This window comes from Catharus ustulatus, chromosome 16 (genome assembly GCF_009819885.2).
Source record: "Catharus ustulatus isolate bCatUst1 chromosome 16, bCatUst1.pri.v2, whole genome shotgun sequence".
Lineage (NCBI taxonomy): Eukaryota > Metazoa > Chordata > Aves > Passeriformes > Turdidae > Catharus > Catharus ustulatus.
Genome location: NC_046236.1, coordinates 821,129 through 840,086, shown reverse-complemented (window position 1 = coordinate 840,086; position 18,958 = coordinate 821,129). Strand labels below are relative to the sequence as shown.

The 18,958-nt window shown below is 50.9% G+C and overlaps 1 protein-coding gene across 8 annotated transcripts in view; it reads left to right on the top strand.

The window, feature by feature from the left end:
• The window catches only part of LOC117003750 (ankyrin repeat and fibronectin type-III domain-containing protein 1-like), a 212,106-nt gene that overhangs the window by 137,068 nt on the left and 56,080 nt on the right, over positions 1 to 18,958 (top strand). For all 8 annotated transcript variants that reach the window (XM_033073944.1, XM_033073945.2, XM_033073943.1 and 5 more), the window contains one exon: positions 708 to 748. In XM_033073944.1, the coding sequence (XP_032929835.1) occupies positions 708 to 748 (41 nt within the window). The remainder of the gene's footprint in view (positions 1 to 707; positions 749 to 18,958) is intronic.

The window sequence follows — 18,958 nt, the reverse complement described above, 5'->3', positions numbered from 1 at the left end:
ACTCTCATGTGTGCTATGCACACACCTGGCCACGCACCTGGATGGGGTCTGAGCAGTGCCCGTTGCTCCCATGGGCCCCTTGCGGGGCTTGGCCTCACTGGGGTCCATGGCACAGCCCAGCTGTGGTGCTCTCAGACTTCTACTCCATCATGCTTCAAGAGGAGTTGGAGAGACAGGAACCTGAGCAAGCATCAGGGCTGTCTCTGCTTCCCAGTTTTGCATGTGCTTGGGGCCTGATGTGATTTTCTTGGCAGAAGAATTTTATTGTCCTGCTCCTGGCAGAAACTGTGTGCCTGGGGCTCAGCCTCTGACTTGCCAGAGGGTCTTTGCAGTGGTGGTGGCTCAGCCCCTCCACTGAAATGTGCACTTTGTTCTCTTTCCAGCTTGGGCAGACTTGAAAGAACTTGACTCCCCTCCTGACACAAGGTGCCCACTTCTGCAGGAGACATATGCCTGAGTACATTGAGTTCAGATCTAATGCATCCTCTCACCTCTAGTTTAACTCTCTATTTTTACATCTTTGGCTGCTGTGGGCTCTGCCTATGGCTGGAGGTCCAAGCTATCCTGTCCAGCTAGCACACTATGACTCATCGGGCAGGAAAATAACAGACATGTGCCTTTCAGTGCTTCCCCACACATCTTCATCAGTGATACTTGCTTGGTAAAGGGTTAAAAAAATAAATACATCTGTCTTTTGTGTCTTGCAGAGCCTGGGGTCGACAGACAAGAAGGACTTTTACCAACCAAAGTAAGTGCCAGTAGCAGTAGTGAGTAATTGCATGGAAATTCCCGGCTGGTCCATATTACCCAGCAGCTCCATGGCTTGCTAAGATTAGACATTTCAGTGTACAAGAATAGCTGCTACAATTACACAAGTGAGGATAACAGTGGAAGGACTGTCAGTCATACTGGCTTCGGGGCATATGCAAATCCTTCCATCAGGACAGAAGGAACCATGACAGCTTGACTGAGCCTGGGGGACAGAGCTGGGACAGGAGAGTGCACAGGTGACCTTTCCCACCTCTGGTTCCCTCTTCTCTTGGTTTGCACAGCTGAGCTGCTTTGGAGGATGGAAGGGTTTCATTGTGTGTCACAGTGGGCTGATCTCAGCTCCCACAATTGTGTATGAATGCTGTACCCGTTGTCTTCACCTGTACAGCACTGGGAGCTGAAGGGGGAGAGGAGGGCAAGGGGGTTTCTTAGAGCTATGGACATGAGAAAGTTACTGCAAACCACTCCACCAACACAAGCAGTTGGTTACTTGGTGTGTGGATTAGGTTACAGAACCTCACCACAGCATGGCACCTTCCAGGTAAGAAGGTTGTGCTTGCTGGAAGGATAGGTTTGTTCCCATTATCATTTGGATAGTGGCAAACTCTGTTAAAAGCCCTGCTGTGAGGTTGGGTTCTGCCCTGGCACTGAATTATGTGTTGTGCTGCTGAGCATGTCACCTGTGGGACCTTGCTTTGCTTGGGGAAGTGAAGGTCTTCTGGTTATCACCTTTCTTCTGAAAAAAAAACAAAAAGCATAGGTGGATTTGAAGTTGTGGGACAGTGCTCTGATGGGCAAGATTGTCAGGGGAGCATGAGAGCTCCTCCAAAAGCTCACTTCTGCTCTTGCTCACTCTTTGCTGCTTTCCCAAGGATTCCTGCAGAGCTGCATCCCAGAAGTTCAAGCAGCATGGCAGCATCTTTGGTCTGAGCTAGGCTTGGCTCAGAGGGAGCAGGTACAGAGGTGACAGACTGTGTCAGGGAATGCTGTATGGATCTACCTGCTCACTGTCTGTGGTGGGAGAGCAAGTGTGGGATGTGTGTATGTTCTTCAGTTATCTGCTGATTCTTCTTTATGCAACAAAGAGTTTTTAAAACTAGGTGCTGCTTTCTAGGCCTATACTGAAAGTCTGATTTGAGGGAGCTCCTCTGCCTGTTCACCCCAAGGCAGTGTGGCTCATTGGCTTTCCAAGACTTCAGGCAGATAAAGACTTCTGGAAATACAGAACATCTGTTTAATGCCTCATGGCTTTCTGTGAGCTCAGAGGAATATCAAAGGAGGTTATGGAATCATTGTGTATTGCCACAACAACATGAACACATATTTGGCGAAGAGCTCATGGCTGTGTTGTTGTGACCTTTCCCAACAGCTGTCCAAGATTGTGGTGCTCCGGAGTGTAGTGCTGTGTTTGTGAGGAGTCTGTTTTGACAAGCAAGTTTAGAACAGATGGAAGCATCTCTCATGTCTCAGTTCCAGCTGAAGCTCTGGGGAGGCTTGAAGTAGGAGATTTGGAGGAAATCTGTAAAGAGCTCTTACTGTTCAGATTTCATGTTGTTTCCTGTGGTTTTGGCGGTTGGTAGCAACAGTTGATGGTGCTGGATCTATAACTCATCTCCTCTGAGAAGTGGGGAATGTTTCTCTACCTTGAATGGGAGAACATGGTCTTCCCATGTCGCTGAAGGTGTGGAGCTGCTGGGTCAGAGTGGGTGGTGCCAGTGCAGGAGCTCTTGTAGATACAGGATGTTTTATGGGTGTTTGTTTCTCTGTGCCACAAGGCCGTGGGACCTCCACAGTTTGGCCCAGCAACTGTGACTTGGCTGGTTAGAACACTGTGACTTTGGTTAATTTACACTCCTCAGTGGCTGTTTTGGGGTTGTGATGGGTAAGTTTGTGGCTGTGATGTGGCCTGGTACCACTGCCCCCATCCCATCTGGCTTTTTGATCCATCAGCTGATGCCAGACTGTGTCTTTTGGAACCCATCTGCAAGGCTGGACCAGGTGCTCTCTATGGAGGCCTTCAGTTGCTGGCAGGGCTGGAGCTGGTCTTCCTCAGCAGAGAAGGGTTGCTAGAAAATGCCAGAGGTCGGGTGGCCCTGCCAAGGACTTGAGACAGCTCAGCTCTTCTGCAGCAGCTGCACAGCCTAGATTCACCATTCCCTGAGGCTTGGGCAAAGTGGTGGCGAGCAGCCAGAGCATGGGGAGAGCTGGTTCCCAGAGCTGAGCTGAGCTGTGATGGTTCCTGGACACATCTGTGCAATGAGGCTGGTGAGCTGAGAGAAGTCTGGCAGTGTGTAGCTGGTCCTGCAGCTCCCATGTGCCAGAGCAAACTTGACTGTGCTTCTGCTTTTCCTTTTCTGGCTTCTGAGGCATTGGCTCACCTGCTACCACAGCCCTGAGCTTGTGTCAGGTTTTGGGCTCTCCCGCAGCAGGTGTTGATCCTGAAAGCAGAAAAAGGAGACACATGCCAGAAATCACAGCAGTGAGTTTTGTCTCTGCTTGTCCTGGGAATGACTCTTGCTGCTTCGTTCCTGCTTTCAGCTTCCTGTGTTCAGCTTTCTCTAATCAGATGCCCTCTTCCTCAATGGACATCAGATAGTCCATCTGCTGAATTTCTTTGTGTCTCCTGGAGTCACTCCTTTCCTTCCTTTGTTTCCTCTTCCCTTCAGAAATGGAAATGCTGTCCTAACCCCACAGTTCCCGTCAGTCTGTCTTGGCCAGCAGGTGGGTGTTTCCTAAGCTCCTGGAGTATCCTAGTGCTGATCAAGGGCATGGAGACGTGTCCACCCTTGCCCATCAGCCTCTGATGGCCCTTACCCTCCTCCCAGTCCATCCATGAGGTTTTGAGGTACAGATGTCCCCTGGGTTGCCCCAAGATGCAGCAGAAAGCACACAGGGAGGTGTAGTGCAGGTGGATCTCAGCCATAGGAAGTCAGAGGTGCCCAGAATGAAGCTACTGGAGCTGAAGTGCTGCTGCTGCCTGCTCTGGGGGATGCCCTTCTGCTTGTGAGGGCTTCAGTGGTAGTACCTATAGAGCTGGTTCATGTCAGGAGCTGGGTCTCTTGGTTTTTAGTCTGGGAGGTAATGTTCCCTCTTCCTGTGTTAGATGGAAGAATCCAGCAGGACGGAGTTGAGAATGCTGAAGCATTAATCTTAAGAAAAGTTGTATCAACTGAGAACTGAAAGGGTAGAGACCAGCCAAGGAAGGACCAGCACAGGTACATAACAAGCTCCCATAGCTGAAATACCTGAGAGAGGAACCTGGCATCCTGGGAATTGCCACAAGTCCAGCTGTTAGTCATCATCTGCACAGGTATCCTCACCTGCGCTGACTGCTTCAGCAGTCCAACGTGAAGAGGTACAAGTGCCTCCCTGTGTTTCCAAAACAGTGTGTTCCCATGTCAGAATGGTTTATCCTGACCTAACAAATGATGCAGTGTGGGAACATGCCTCCCCCAGTGCAGCCCGGGCTGCAGCTCTGCTCTGTCTGGGATCTGACCAGAGTTTGTGGGGATTGGGGAAGAAACATAGGGTGGTATCAGTCCAGCCCCTGAGCTGCTCACTGCTTTGTCACCCCACTTTTGGAAGGTGCTAATACAACTGTAATGCTGTCAGAATATCCAGACTTCCAGAGGTGCTTCCAGATTTCGAACACAGGGCCCTGAATTTTCTGTCAAGGCAGCAAGAAGCCACTGGCTGAGGACACAGGGGCAAAGACACCATGCTCAGAGACAGGAATAGGCTTTCTTGGGACAGGAGGTAATAACTCTCCTGGCAGGGCTGGGTGGAAATGTCTTGACAGGAACTGAGGTTGTCCAGTATGTTTGCAATTGCCCCTGGCATATATTTGCTCTTCAGTGTCAGGAACTCATTTTCTTTATAACAGAAAGAAATGTTGGTAGTAATGACACCCATAAACCCCCTAGCAAGTGCAGGCTGAAATACCTGGCTTAATTAAGTGTCAGTGTTTTGCAGTGGGAGCTGCCCTCATCCCTTCCCCCATGCTGCCTCTGATGCTGATGGCAATGCTCAGCTGTCAGGGACCTGTCACGCGGGAGCAGGGAATATCTGTTAGGCATTCTGAGGTGTCAGAGAGACACAGCTGTAGTGACACCAAACACTCTCCACTGATCCTCTCTTCCAGTCCCCTGGGACATCATGGCTGTGCGGAAGGGTCCGGCTGTCTCGGAGCAGCAGATCCCACCGCCCTCTTGGGCAGTCACCTCGTGGCTCTGTTTCCATCTTGGATTAAAGGCTGCCCCCACCCTCTGTTCTCCAGCCTCAGATGTGCAAACACACGAGGAACCTTTGAAACCATCTCTCAGAAAGCAGCAGCTCCTGTTTGTTTTACCTCAAAGTCATTACACAGAGCTGTCTCTGCAGCTAATTCTTTGTCACCTGGCCCTTACAGCGTAACATTTAATCTCCCAGACTCCAGTCTTGCCATGCAAGCACTTAGATGAAAGTATTTCCTTGCTGAATCATTATCTCATAAAACATTGGTGGTTTTAAGGCTCTAGAAATCAGTATTTACATTTTGGAAGCATTAAGGACCATCATAATAAGCGCAATGTGTTCCTAAGCCAGGTTTTAATTTCAGTACCTCCTTCCCTCAGACATTATTGCTATAGTAATGATGATAATCACACACATACAGACTGTGCTTGACTTCTTCCATGGTGGCTGAGAGTTGTTCAGCTGGGAGTTCAGGGTCCAAGTGCTGAGCAGAGGGAGAAGGACACATGGGAACTAGGGAGGAAGAGGTGATGCCAGTGACACTAGGAAGCTGCGGGGTAGGAGAAACAATGCCAAGACCATCTCCCTGTACTGAAGGGTACTCACTGGGATACTCAATGATGCAAGAAACTGTCCCCAAACCACCTGCACTAGTTTGGAGAATGCTCCCAGCTTTGGTTATAGGAAAGGATGAAGCACCCTCACCAACATCTCTGGTGGCAGTGGGATGGCAGAGCTGGGGAGGGTGGAGGAGCAGTGTTGGGATCTGTGGGGTGGGTGTTCTTTGGGCTGAGGCTGAAGGGGAGAAGGGACAGAAGGGATCATGGACACGGTCTCCTCCCTTCCAACCCCAGATCTGCCAAGGCAGATATCTGGAGAGTCGAGTGATCTCCTTTACACACAACATAATTAAAGAAGATTCTGGTGCTAGTTGGGGTATCCTGACATTGGGGCTGAGCCACTGAAACTATACAGCACACTTACAAAATATTTTTTCCTGGAGTTTGGCCAGTGGATTCAGTCTGAGCTCCAGGCAGGTGGAGGGGCTTTAATACCTTGGAGTGCAGAGAAAGGAAGGGAATCCTGGAAAGACACTTTGGAGAAATGTAGTCATTTAACAAATGCCAGTTTGGGAATGGAGAGCAGAGCTGACCCTGAGCAGCCTGGGAAGTTAGGAGAAGCAGGAATGAGCAGTGGGAAACAGCAGGGAGCTGGGAATTAGCAGAAGTGGGAATGAACTAGCGGGTATATAATGGCACGGCAGAGGATTGTTCTGGATCTCTGCAGTGGGTACAGGAGTTCAGCTGATCTCCTGCTGATTCAGAACAGCCAGGTCCACGCTGTTTCTTTGGGCTGAGGAGGGAATGGGACAGGGTCCCAAGGAGCAGTGGTGCTGGCAGGGTTCCAACAGTTCAGGCATGGAGGAGCCATCACCCCGATGCTTTGCACTGTGGTCTCTGGTCTCCCTGCCCAGGCTAACATTGCTGTTTGCTTGGGAAGCTGGAAACTGGTACCAATTTGTACCCAGGATGAGAGCAGGGTCCCCTGCGAAAGGCCTGAGTGTCCTGCTCCTGTGCCCTCCCCACAGCACCCTAGGAGCACTGGCGGCACTGCAGTGTGTGCCCGGCAGCTCTTGCTGCAGACCGTGGCTCTGGTGAAGTTGGGGTGAACACAGCTCTCACTCATTTTCTTTTTTATTGCTCCTTGGGTCAGAGTGCTTGCCCTGGGCTTCTGTGCCCACTGGGCCTGCAGGATCACGGTGGGATGCTCTGCACACAAAATGGGTCCAGAGGAGGCCACAGAGATGCTTCCAGGGCTGGACCCTCTACTCTGGAGACAGGCTGGGAGTGCTGGGGGTGTTCAGCATGGGGGCTTCAAGTGGCACCTCGTTTCAGCCTTCCAGTACTTAAAGGAGCTTATTAAAGAAGGGGAGAGTGACTTTTTTACATGGACAGACAGTGACAGGACAAAAGGGAATTATTTTAAAGTAAAATAAGAGATTTAGATTTGGTACTGAGGAGAAATTCTTCCCTGTGAGGGTGGGGAGGCCCTGGCACAGCGTGCCCAGAGAAGCTGTGGCTGCCCCTGGATCCCTGGCAGTGTCCAAGGCCAGGTTGGACAGGGCTTGGAGCAGCCTGGGATAGTGGAAGGTGTCCCTGCCCATGGCAGGGGGTGGGATGGGATGAACTTTAAGGTCCCTTCCAACCCAAACCATTCCGGATCCATGGCTTTTCAGAATACAGAAGCCCTGGCTGGGAACCTTGATAACAAGAATTAAATATGTTGGCCCAAGAAAGGTTGGGATAAGGATTTGGTTTTAGTGGTCCCTGGAGCCCAAGGGACAGCAAGAGGAGTTGCTGGGGCTGGCTTATTTCACCCTGCACTGAGTACACAGGCCACGGGGGCACTGGACCAACCCCAGGCCCTGTGCCCGCTCTCCTGCGCCTGGTATAAAGTAAAGTTTTGGGTTTCATTCTTTCCCTGTAGCTTTTAACGTGTTTAGTGAACTTGCAGTGTGGACTCTTACTGTGCCAGTTGTCATAGAAACTTGCAGGACTTTTTTCCCTGATTCCCCCAGCCCCTTTCTTTACACCAAAGCAGGGTTGGATTTTGTCTTCCCTGTAAATTCAATTCCGTTCCAATAAAAAACCTGCCTGGGCCTGATTCCCTGTCACCAGCACTGCCACACAAGGACTCCAAGTCTTTCTATTGTGCTTTCTGCTGTCCCAGCTGAAGGGCATGTGTTCCCCTGAACTGTGTACCGAGGGGATTCTGTCCCCATGAAATGGCAGCAGGGGCTGGGGCTCAGCCCTTGTACCCTTTCAGTGCCTCTGGACAGCACAAGACTCCTTGCTCATGATGGGGTCCTTCTCCTTGCTGCTTTTTCCAGAAGGAGAGAGCAGAGTGGGGACAGCCCGTCCGTCCCTGGGCACTGGGACTCCCTGGGCCACTGGTGGAGACACTGGGATGGCATCTGCCTGCCCTGCTGCTCTGAGCCCGGGGCTGCCTTCGCCTCCGGTGCTGGGAGGACGATGCTGCCAGCTCAGCACTCAGGCTGGCACAGGAGCCACCTAAGCACCAGCTGCAGCCTTGCCACGACTGTGGTGCCTGGCATTAATCATGGGAATGGAATTGAGCGTAGGAAGGTGGACATTTTTTAACAAATAACGAAGCCTGCATCCTCCCCTAAGCAAGAGAGCAAAATGTTTGCTGCAGTGAGTCAACACAGAGATGCTTTAGCCATGGGAGGTACTGCTCCCACCCACAGCAGCCATCAGTCCCAAAGACAGCTGGGTACAAAAGGAACAAGTGGAGAGAGGTGGTTCCTGAGCTGCTGAGCCAGTAGTCCCTGCTGGGCTTTTTCTGAGACAGAGGGATCCTTTCCCTCATGCTTTGCTTCTGGCACAAGACTTGATGGGACTCCTCAAGGTAGCTGGACTTGTAACTCAGAACTGCTTTGAGGAGCTTGGTGCCACCCCAGCTCTTCATTGCTCCAAGGCCAGGACTATCTCATAGGATCCCAGAATGGTTTGGGTTGGAAGGAACTTGAGAACTCATCCAGTTCCACCCCCTGCTGTGGGCAGGGACACCTCCCCCTGTCCCAGGTTGCTCCAAGCTTTGTCCAGCCTGGTCTTGGAATTTCCAGGGATGGGACAGTCACAGATTCTCTGTGCCAGGGTCTCACTACCCTCACAGGGAACAATTCCTTCCTAGCATTTACTTCAAACCTGCTCTCTGTTGGTTTAAAGCCATGAAACACCCCTCCTGAGCCTTCTTCCTGTGCATGGCAGAAGTTAGCCCTGGACTCCAGTTGTCTGCTGGGATTCCGTTTGTTGGGATTTAGGTCCATTAGATGAGTCCTTTGGTCTCCCATCTGCTGCAGGGTATGAATTGCCCACAAGCTCCTGGAGAGGTTTCCGTTGCCTTCTGAGAGTAATCTAATTCTCTGAGCATTCCCTGAGATGTAGCTAATCCTGACCCAAAACTTGCTCGAATTTACTGGGCTCCACTTCCCAGCCCCTGCCTCCTGGCACGTCTCACTGATAAAAGCAGTTGGCACCACTCTGGTTTTTGGTGGGTGGCAAATTTTTATCAATAAACTCAATATAACTCAAATCTTTTGCAGCATGGTATTTTCTCCAGCCACCAGGTCAATTTTGTGACTCATCCCTCCAGGCTCTGCTGTTTTAGTGTCCACTTTAAACGTGGACACCATAATTGCAGGACTGGCAGTAGCAGTCCCAGCAGTGCCGTATGTGCAGCTCTCCTGCTCTCCCCCAAGAACTGCGTCAGCTTTTTTCATCACAGCATCACATCAGAGCCTTGTGCTGCACTGCTCACCCATGGTGACCCCTGACCCATTCTGGAGGCTCCGTCTTGGCTAGGATCCAGTCCCTGTCCAAAAATACAGCCTGAAATCCCTCTCTGGAGCTGCATTATCCTGTGCTGGGCTGCTTTATCATGTGCAGAGTTTGAATGGGCTCTGCATTACCAGGCAGCCCACATTTCCCTCTCTCCTCATCAATATTTACCATTGCATCAATCTTCCTGTCATCCACTAATTTTTTTGAGTGAGAATTTTGTATTTTCATCATGATCATCGATAGAAATATCGACTGGTGTGTTCCCCATGGAGCCTCGCTAATGATTCCCCATTGACACCTCCTGTGTGAGACCTGTCAGCCGGCTCTAAATCTATTTAAAGTACTTGATTTGGACTGCCCAGTTCCATCTTCTGAGATCAGAACATCAAGGAGCACTGAGAGCTCTGCCTGCACAACCGGGATGTGCACAGGGCCTTTTCCTGCAAGTGAGTGTTCATTACAGAGTGACACCAGGCTCATTTGATAAGATCTCTTCCACCAAGACACAGTGACTGACTTTAATTAGAACTTACATCCTTTAATTATTTCTTGATTTAATTCCAGATGAGCCTTGCCTTCTGGGTCGTCTATCAGGCTGACCATTTGGTTGTTAACTAGGTCACCCTTAGTGCTGGGTAGGAATGCTGGGGGAAGGAGCCATTTCCATCTGGATGTGGCAGCCTGAACTTTAAAACAAGCAGCAGAGCCCAAAAGCCTCTCCCCAGCTTTTGGGTACGTGTTGGCTGTGCTGGCTGCTTGGTGCTATTTGGTCACATTTGATTCACCTGGATGCTAATGATTTAGGAGAGCTTCATCTCTCCTAGGAATTACTTTACTCACACATATTTCCCAAACACATAATAAATATGGACTATGTTTTCTTTTTCTGCATCATTTGAGCATCCTACAGACTCTACTTTAAAGTAGCCCCAGTGTTCCTTAAAACTGGACCTATTGCTGGACTTTGTTTGGCTCCCAATAGCAGATTTTCCAGGTCCAGCCATGAATTTTCCCCTTCTTTAGTTTCCATAATAAATTTCCTGTATATTATAGCATTTAATTTGTATTGACCACTCTATCCTGCACTCCATGGCAGGAGGTTGGAACCAGATGGAACCCAATCCCTCCCATGACTCCATGTTTTACTGCTGGCTCTATGAGTCTCCCAGTGTGGTAACACATTATTCCTTATCCATTGGGAATGTGCATTTAAGGCTGAGCTCCTGCAGCTGGCTTAGGTATGATGTACTGTGCCTTGTCCCAGTCCTTGGTGGGAAGGCAAATACATGTTTATTCAAGCACCAACAGCTAAAAGATCTGTAATTGCAAAGAAAAATGTATAATGGTGTGTATTGTAAGTGTGCAGTGCCCTCCTCTTCACTCCCTGCCACCCTCCCACGCAGACACTGCCGATCACGTATGGCAGCGGAGCAGTTCCAGGAGTGTGGAGTGCCTTCAATTTCTGCTCACGAGGGAGAATTTTCCATTCCTCATTCTCCATTCTCCACCTTCCTGCCTCACATCATCTCAAGAACTTTGTCCCTCAGTACAGCACAAGCAGAACTCTGATGCGGTTTCTCAGAACAGCCACAGATTAATCTGGGTTTTTATTCAAATGCCATTGTGGTATTTTCTTTCCATGCTCCCACCTTCAGTGCCAGATTCAGTGATGGTCTGTGGCACTGGAGAACCACATAAGGGTTTGGGTTGGAAGGGACTTTAAGGATCATCTAGTTCTACCCCCCTGCCATGGGCAGGGACATCTTCCACTGCCCCAGAGTGCTCCAAGCCCCATTCTTGGAACATTTCTAGGGATAGGGCAGCCACAGGTTCTGTGAGTAATCAGCCAGATCTCTGGGAGCTCCCCCAGCTCTCTCTGGGAGGGTTGGTCAGCAAGGTTGGGCTGTGCTTGGCAGACTGCAGGGACACATAGAGATAGACCTGATTTGCTCAGGGAAAAGTGCCACTAAAGGTGTTAAAGGAGGAAATGTGCTGTCTTTCCTGCATCCTGACAGTGCCATGTGCATGGAGGCTGATCCAAGGATTTCAGCTTTCCTACAGGCATTGACAGACACAAGATTTAGGGTAGTGCAGTGGCTGTGCAGTGGAAGGGATGAGGGTGAGAGTGCTTATTGCTCTTCAGGTTTAGGAATTATGTGAAAGGGCATCACAACCAGCATTCCATCTAATTTATGGGGAAATGAATTCTTATCTCCCCACGGACTGCACAGGGAGTCTGGGCAGACTGTACAGAGTTCTGCCATCAGTGCTTGCCATTAGTGGCTTCAATGCATCCTGAACGTAGGATAAGCTGATAATGGTCATTGAAGAATCATGGAATCCCAGAATGCTTTGGGTTGGAAGGGACCTTAAATCTCATCCCATCCCACCCCCTGCCGTGGGCAGGGACACCTCCCACTATCCCAGGTTGCTCCAAGCCCCAATGTCCAGCCTGGCCTTAGACACCTCTAGGAATCCAGGGGCAGCCAGAGCTGCTCTGGGCACCCTGTGCCAGGGCCTGGAACAATGAATAATGGCATTTACACCTAAATTAAAGACTTGACTGAATCAAGCTGTGGACAATCCAGGCAGACTGACTTCACACAGACTTTGGAGCATTTTACTAAGGGATTGTGGGAGATCAGCTCAACTCCCAGCCACAGGAAAACACCACCTTGTCCCACATTAAATGGAAGTGTGTGTGGTGCTTTGAGCAAATGGACTACAGAAGTGGATGAAAGGAACTGTAGGACCTGCAAATTCCCTTTTTTAGAGTTGAAATAGAAATGCCTTCCCAGCGAATGCTTCAAGAATACCTCTGGAGCTGATTGTTCTCAAGTGGGGTCTGTCAGAGATTTTCCTTTACAGTTTGAGGTAGGAAGGAAAAAGCACCCAGGGAGAGAAAGCTCAGCTGCACTCATTGTCCCCTTGGACGTCAGAAGTGCTTTGTTTTCCAGAAGTGCTTATTATTCATGCAGTGTCTCACCAGGCAGCTGGAACACAGCTCCAGTGTGAGGCTGGTCCTGGCATGGGCTCTGCCATGGAGCTGTACTGTGGCTTTTCCCTCCTCGTGGGACATCCCACCAGAGCCAGCACTGGTGCTTGGTACCTGCCTTTGGCACCACTGCTAGGGATGGTTGCGTCATCTTTTCCCCACAGTGTTCCTCTTTTGTCCCTCTACATCCTAGGCCACCACCTAGCAGATGTGGGGGCTTAGTTTTGCTTGTCCTGAGGGTGCTCCCAGCAGAGATGTTCCCAAAGGAGGCACAGCACAAGAGCTGCTGTCTCCAGGTGTGCCCAGGCAGCCCCTTCACTGCCTGCCTTGGGTCTCAGTTGTGCCAGGTCCCTATTGTGCCGTTTGTCCACTTGGCTTTGCCATTTCCATCCCAACTGAGGATGAGGAGGACTCTGCTTCTGGGCTTCTATCAGGTTTTTCTGTTCTGTCACCTCCCCTCACCTGGAGTGTGTTGCTGAAAACTCTGGTGTGAACCAGAAACCAGACTCAGGCTCCCACGCAGTTTCTAGCCATCTCAGACTGGCCTCTCACCATCTTGGCTTTGCTGCTGTAAATCAATGGTTTCATGAGCCATGAAGCTGATCTCTGAAGGCTGGGAGGAGGAGCATGGCTGCTTTCTGCAGACATTGGCTCTGCTTCATTAACAGTGTCGTTGTGGAGACAATCCAACCTTTCTTTGGGATTTTGTTGGCTGGCTAGAGTGCCCAGTGCTGTCCCCAGGAGGGACCATGTGCATCCTAGAAGGGTGATGGATCCCACCCTCTCCCAGCAGAGCAGAGCATGGCCCTGGGGGATCTCCTGCCACACGGGGACGTTGGAGGGGGTGTCAGCCACAGCGAATGAGACACTGTCAATATTTGTACACAAAGGCCACGCTGAAATCCCTGTCCCAGTCCAGACATCAGAGGTGTCAGTTTTGATTTCCCAAACATAGAGAGAGCCCTTTCAGCCCCAGCCTGCTCAGACACTGCAGCTTTAATGTCCAAACACCCAGCATGTTTCCACTCCCCTCAAATGCATCAATCAGGTCTCGGTGAGGCTCTGAAAGAGCCAGTTTGTTAAACAAACACACTTAGTGTAAAAAGTTTATTCCAGTTAATTGGGGCTTCATTGCAATGGAAACAAATTACCCAGCTGTCATCTGCCAAGGCAAACAGCAGTGGGGGAGCAGGGGTCCTGGCCAGGCAGGAGACAAACAGCCATCTCAGGCAACCTTATTTATGGCCTTTTTATGTATTTCTGTATTTATTTGGACATTCCTGAGCTGGAGAGCTGGGCTATTGCCGAGCTGCATGCCCCAGCACTTGCACAGTGCAGGTTATCTGCCTCTGGGGCTACACTGGCCCAGGTGGGCTCTGCCATGGGGACCCCCGGGCTGGGCTCTGTGTCCCTGGGGCAGATCCCTCCAGGCATGTACAGGGTTCTTGCTTCACAGCCAGAGAGGAGGTGCTGGATGGGAATGTCAGGATAAGCTGCTGGTCCCTGAAGGTTGGGGATGTGAGGGTTGTAGGGGTCCCTGCAGGGAGCAGTGGGGCAGGGAGGCACACAAGAGGGCAGGGGCTGGTGGCCACTGGGAACTTTGCTCCTGTGCTTCCACAGTTCCTTGCCCAGTGCTAAACCTGCTGCCTGTGGGCATGGATCCTACGAGCAAGTCCCCAGCCCCACGGCAGCCCTGCTCTCCCCTTCCCGCCCAAGGAGGTACTTTTTGGGCAGGAGAGTTGGGAGCACTGCCTGATGAGGCTCCCACTCATTCCTAGCTCATTTGATTTAATAAACACCCCATCAGCACCCTTTTCCCCTGGTTTAGTTTTTATTGCAAAGGAGGGAGCAAGGAGCTGGGATGGGGAAGCAGGCTGGGAGGCAGGCAGGGAGCAGAGCTGGGTGAGCTGGAGGCCATGCAGGACCCCGGGAGCCAGGCAGGATGTGACAGATCAAGTCGTGGGATTAGCAGCGGGTACCGTGTCAGGAAAGCAGCATCCCCTTTCCTGCAGCGCTTGTCACCCGAGCTGAGCTGGGCTGGGAAAGGCAAGGGCAAGACATCAAATTACCTCTTCTGGGCTCCTGTCCCTGTTCCTGGGTGGCCTGTCCTTGCCTCAGGTCCCCCCTTCAGATCCGGGGGAGCTGTGCCATGGCTGGGGTGAGGACAGACCAAGGACATTGTCCCAGACCATGGATAGGTGCAGCCTCCATGACACACCTCTGCTTGGCTGTGGACGTGCCATCCTGTTGTGGATGGCATCTTGGGGGCTGGGGATGGCACCAACATGGGAGGCTCTCCCATTGCCCCTTGGGAGCCATTCTTCCCTGCTGGCCTTGGGGATGTGGAGGACAGGAGCAGCTCTCTGCCCAAGTGCTGGGACCTTCCAGCAGGCTGGGAATTCTCTTGTGTGCCTGGTGAACAAGCCCAGGGCTTTTCCACCCTGCTCACTTACCACATCCAGGCCGGATTCTTCTGATCCTGTGAAGTCCTAAAATACACATTTGAATTTCATATTGCAATTGAGCTGCCATCTAGAGCCTTTTATCCACTTTCCAAGAGTGTTTCTGTTACTTTACAGTTGTGAGATCATTGTGACCCACACTCTGAGGCTTCTGTCTGTGATGGCACATGTTCAGGGGTGGGAGGCCTGGATTGGGATGTGCATCTTTGGAGGGGTCTGGGAGGGGAAAATAGCAGAGTCAAGCACTGATAGATAGGGAGATGAGTCCTAAGATCAGACTGATTTTACCAGAGGGATGTGGGAAAGATGTTGACCAGAACTGGAAAGGACACGAGATTTGGCTTAATTTCTGGAGCTTGGATGGAGTGGAGGAGTGACTGGAGAGTTTGGCTGAAGCACCTTGATTCCTTGGAGTCAGCTGGCCCACCTCAAGAGACAATCTGAAGATGCAAAGGTAAGAAACAACAGGAAAACCATGCCACACTTCCCTGTATGGGAGCTGGTGTCTTTTGGGGGTAGAGCCCCTCAGTCCCACATTCCTGTGCCCCCTCTCTCTGCAGGATCTTTGGTAGGCAGAGTGCCAGGCATCTCCCTCCTCCACCTGGCAACCTTCTATTATTAGGGATTTTAGCTTTCTGTTTCTAGATTGATTTGGTGGTGGTGGTTATTTTTAGCTCCTCCAGTGCCTTGCAGATTCCTCGAGGGATTCTTTCTTTGCCTCTCCCTCCCACAGGTTTGTTTGTAATGGAACCATGTTGATTTGAGCTGCAAGGAAGAGGTTTCAGCACTGGTGGGGGCTGTGCTGCTGTGCCCAGGGAGCAGATCTACCCCTGTGCTTTAACTCAGCTTAATATTTCCGTGGGGTGCTTAGGGAGCAGATCTCCCTCTGTGCTTTAACTCAGCTTCCTATGTCCATGGGGTGCTTCCCTGTGCTGGGAAGGAGCCTCGCTCCCCTCCACAGCCGCTGGTGTTGGTACTGTGCAGTCCCCACTCAAAATCACTGCCAGAGCACACTGAGCGGCTGCTTGTCCCCTTGGTCCTCTCAGCACTGCTGCTCCCTGAGTGTTTTCTCTTTTCACCACCCATGGGGAGAAATTCAGATCAGCATCACTGTACGTGGAAACAAACCTCAGGCTCCTCCTGCCACTCCACAGCCAGGCTGGATGGAAATTTTTCAGCATATTTTAAAGCACAGCACAAAGTAATTCAAAACAAGTTGTGGGTATATTTTGGACTCTGGCAGGGCTGTTGTTATCGCCTTGCTTCGCCCACTGGCTGTCCCAGACAAGGGCTCACTTTGAGTGTGCCCTTCTAATGAGCCGGGGGGCAATGTTTGCATTCCCAATTTAGAGCATCCGTCCCATGGGGGTCCAGCTCCGTCTCCCACTGAGTCCTGCACAGCCAGGAGCCCGTGGCTCACCTGTCACCACTAGCTCCAGGGCTGCATTAATGTTCCCTAGAAAATGTGGCTCTCTTTGGACTCAGATGCTTCCGTTTACCCTGTGTTGACATTGGGTGGAACATGTATGAAGGTACAGTTTGTGCTCTGTTCTTTCCAGGATTTTTGCTATTTTGTAGAGCAGAGTGTTTTGTGTTTTTAAACACCTAAAGTGTAGGTTGATACTGAATATAGGTTTGCTGTTTTTCCTGGGGAGAGGCAGCCCTGAGAGGTCTCACTCAGGTAGGGCTTTGATGTTGGCATCTCCAACACATCCAGGAAAGTGTTTTTCTGGAACACTGTTCTCCACAGGTTGCTCTTATCTGGGAGATGAGTACATGCTGAAGTGTTTCGTTGGACATCCTCCTGTAAAAGCAGTCCAAGGAGTAGTGGCCAAGGAGATGAGGCCTGAAGCTCAAGTTTTCAAGCAAACCATTCAAGCAAACCTGAAAGCCACTTGCTAGGCCCCAAACATCATGGTGTGGCAGCTCCTCTTCCTCTCTGTGGGTTAACTAGCTCCAAGGAGGCACGAGGAGAGAGGACACCAGGGCTGCTTGTCCCCAAGGAATGTGCTGAAGAAAAGGCGGGGATCCCTGTGTGCATGGTGCTCTTAGTGCCTTGCAAAGCCCTGGTCAGCTATCACCTAACTGCTTCCCGTCAGGATCGGGTGGTGGCAGGCTGGAATCATACCTAGAATTAGCAGAGGGCCTTGGGATTCCTCTGTGATGATCCTAATGTCAGACTCTGCTTTAATGGAGCAACTTGGTACTGGAGGTGAAAGTTCTGGAATGTGGACCCAGAATCCACAATGAACTTTCTTCTTTCTTGGTTATTTTCCTTGGGGTTGAATGGCAGCTTTTCTAGGGTTGAAGTTGTCATTGAGGTTTTCCTGATCTTTAATTCTGTAATGTTCATTAGCACAGTTCCTGTCAAAGAACAGCACGTTCCCTCCCTGTACTCACTGTCTCCCTGGTTAATAACCTTTTGCTGCTTTGGCTTCTTTGGGAAGAGATACAGAAGCTTTGGGAATGATTTCTGGTATAATAGACAGACATCAGCATTGTCTGTCAGATCTGAAAAGCAGTGTTAATTCAAAGGGAGATAACTGCAGAAGGCCTGGGGTACATGCTGGGGAGCATTGAGCCAACCTGTCTCAAACCACGGCATTGCCTGTGTGTTCCTCCTGCTGCTGAGAGGTGCTCTGAACCCATATGGTTGCTTTTCCTTTCAAGAATGCCTGTAACAGCAGCTTCCTGCTCCTTCCTTCTCTCCCTGAGGTTCTGCTTTGAAGATGTCCATTCCTGAGGCTCATGGTGCAGTGAAAAGGCTCAGTCACGGCTGGGCAGTGCAGGAGAAGACCTGCAGTGCAAGAGGTGGGTGTAGGAGGCACATGCTGTGCTTTAGCTGAGCTTGGCTGGGAGGTAGTCCTTGTTTCTGAGCACCTGCTCTGCTCCTGAAGCCCCCACTATCTTCCTCAAGTGTGTTTTAGCAGCTCCAAGGAGTAGGACGAGGGCTCCAAACTGAGGTTTGAAGTGAACAGGGACAACCATTGCAAGCCCACAGTGCCTTCCAGCCTTGGGAGAGGTGGAGCAGACGTTGGCCATGGCCTGTGGATGTTGCCTGGAGTTTGGGAGCCTCAGAGCAGGGAACTGGCTGTGTCCACTGGGTCGATTCAGTCCATCTGTCCAGGGGACATTAGGATTGCTGTGTGAGTTTGGCAGTCAAGGCAAAGGAAGCAAGAGGTACCAGCATCATATCCTAAATCTTGGTAAGTCTTCAGCTTATGTGCCCTGACTCTGACCCTTTCCACTGCCTGTGAAGGCACAGCTGGCCCAGAAACACTCTGGCCACTCTTCTCCAGAGCAGAGGGCTCAGCTCTGCAAAACCAAGGTGTCTGTCTGCAGAACCTCCAGAAACTCAGCTCTGGGCTGCAGCGGCCTGTGGACCTGCTGCCTTGTCACACCAGAGTGGTGTTGAGAAAGCCCCTGCTCTCTGACAACCTGGATGGAGTGGCAGTGAGGTATGAAGAGTGCTGTGTCCTGGGGACCTGTCTCCTGTGGTGTTCCCACCCCATGAACAGTGTTTGGCAAGCACCAGTGTGTGGTTTTGGCAACAACATGCACCATGTTCTGCTCTGGAGCGGGAAGATGCCACAGCTGGAGACTATCTGTTGAATAGCATCAATACTGCTATTGCCAGTGTAAATGCTCCATCTCTTTTTTGTTCTTCAAGGCTACAGGTTTTCCGCAGGGACAAACTCTCCTCTGGTTTATCTTTGCTTTCCAAGTGTTGGAAACCACTTTTGAGGCCTTCAGGTTCACAGCAGCCAGCAGAGCACACCAGGCTGTGGTTGGTTGTGTCAGCTGGTGCAAAGTCTGACACTGTGGGTTTGTTCCTGCAGTTCTGTGCCATGGTGTGTTGGTGGGCAGGTGTTGTCCTGTGTCAGAGAGGCCCTTGCACAACCATGGGGCAGTCTCATGCTCTGGTCTGTGAAGCCCAAGCCCATGATAAAAAGCAGGTAGTGAGAAGATGACCTGCCCGGCTCATGTCTCCAGCCCTGGCATTACTCAGGTTGTGATCTTCGCTCCAGGATTCCTTGGTTGGAGACGAAAGTATGTCCTGCATCAGTCCATGCTCAGTCCAGGATGATACACAGCCTCTCACATCTCTGTCCTCCCACCATTGCCCCTGCACC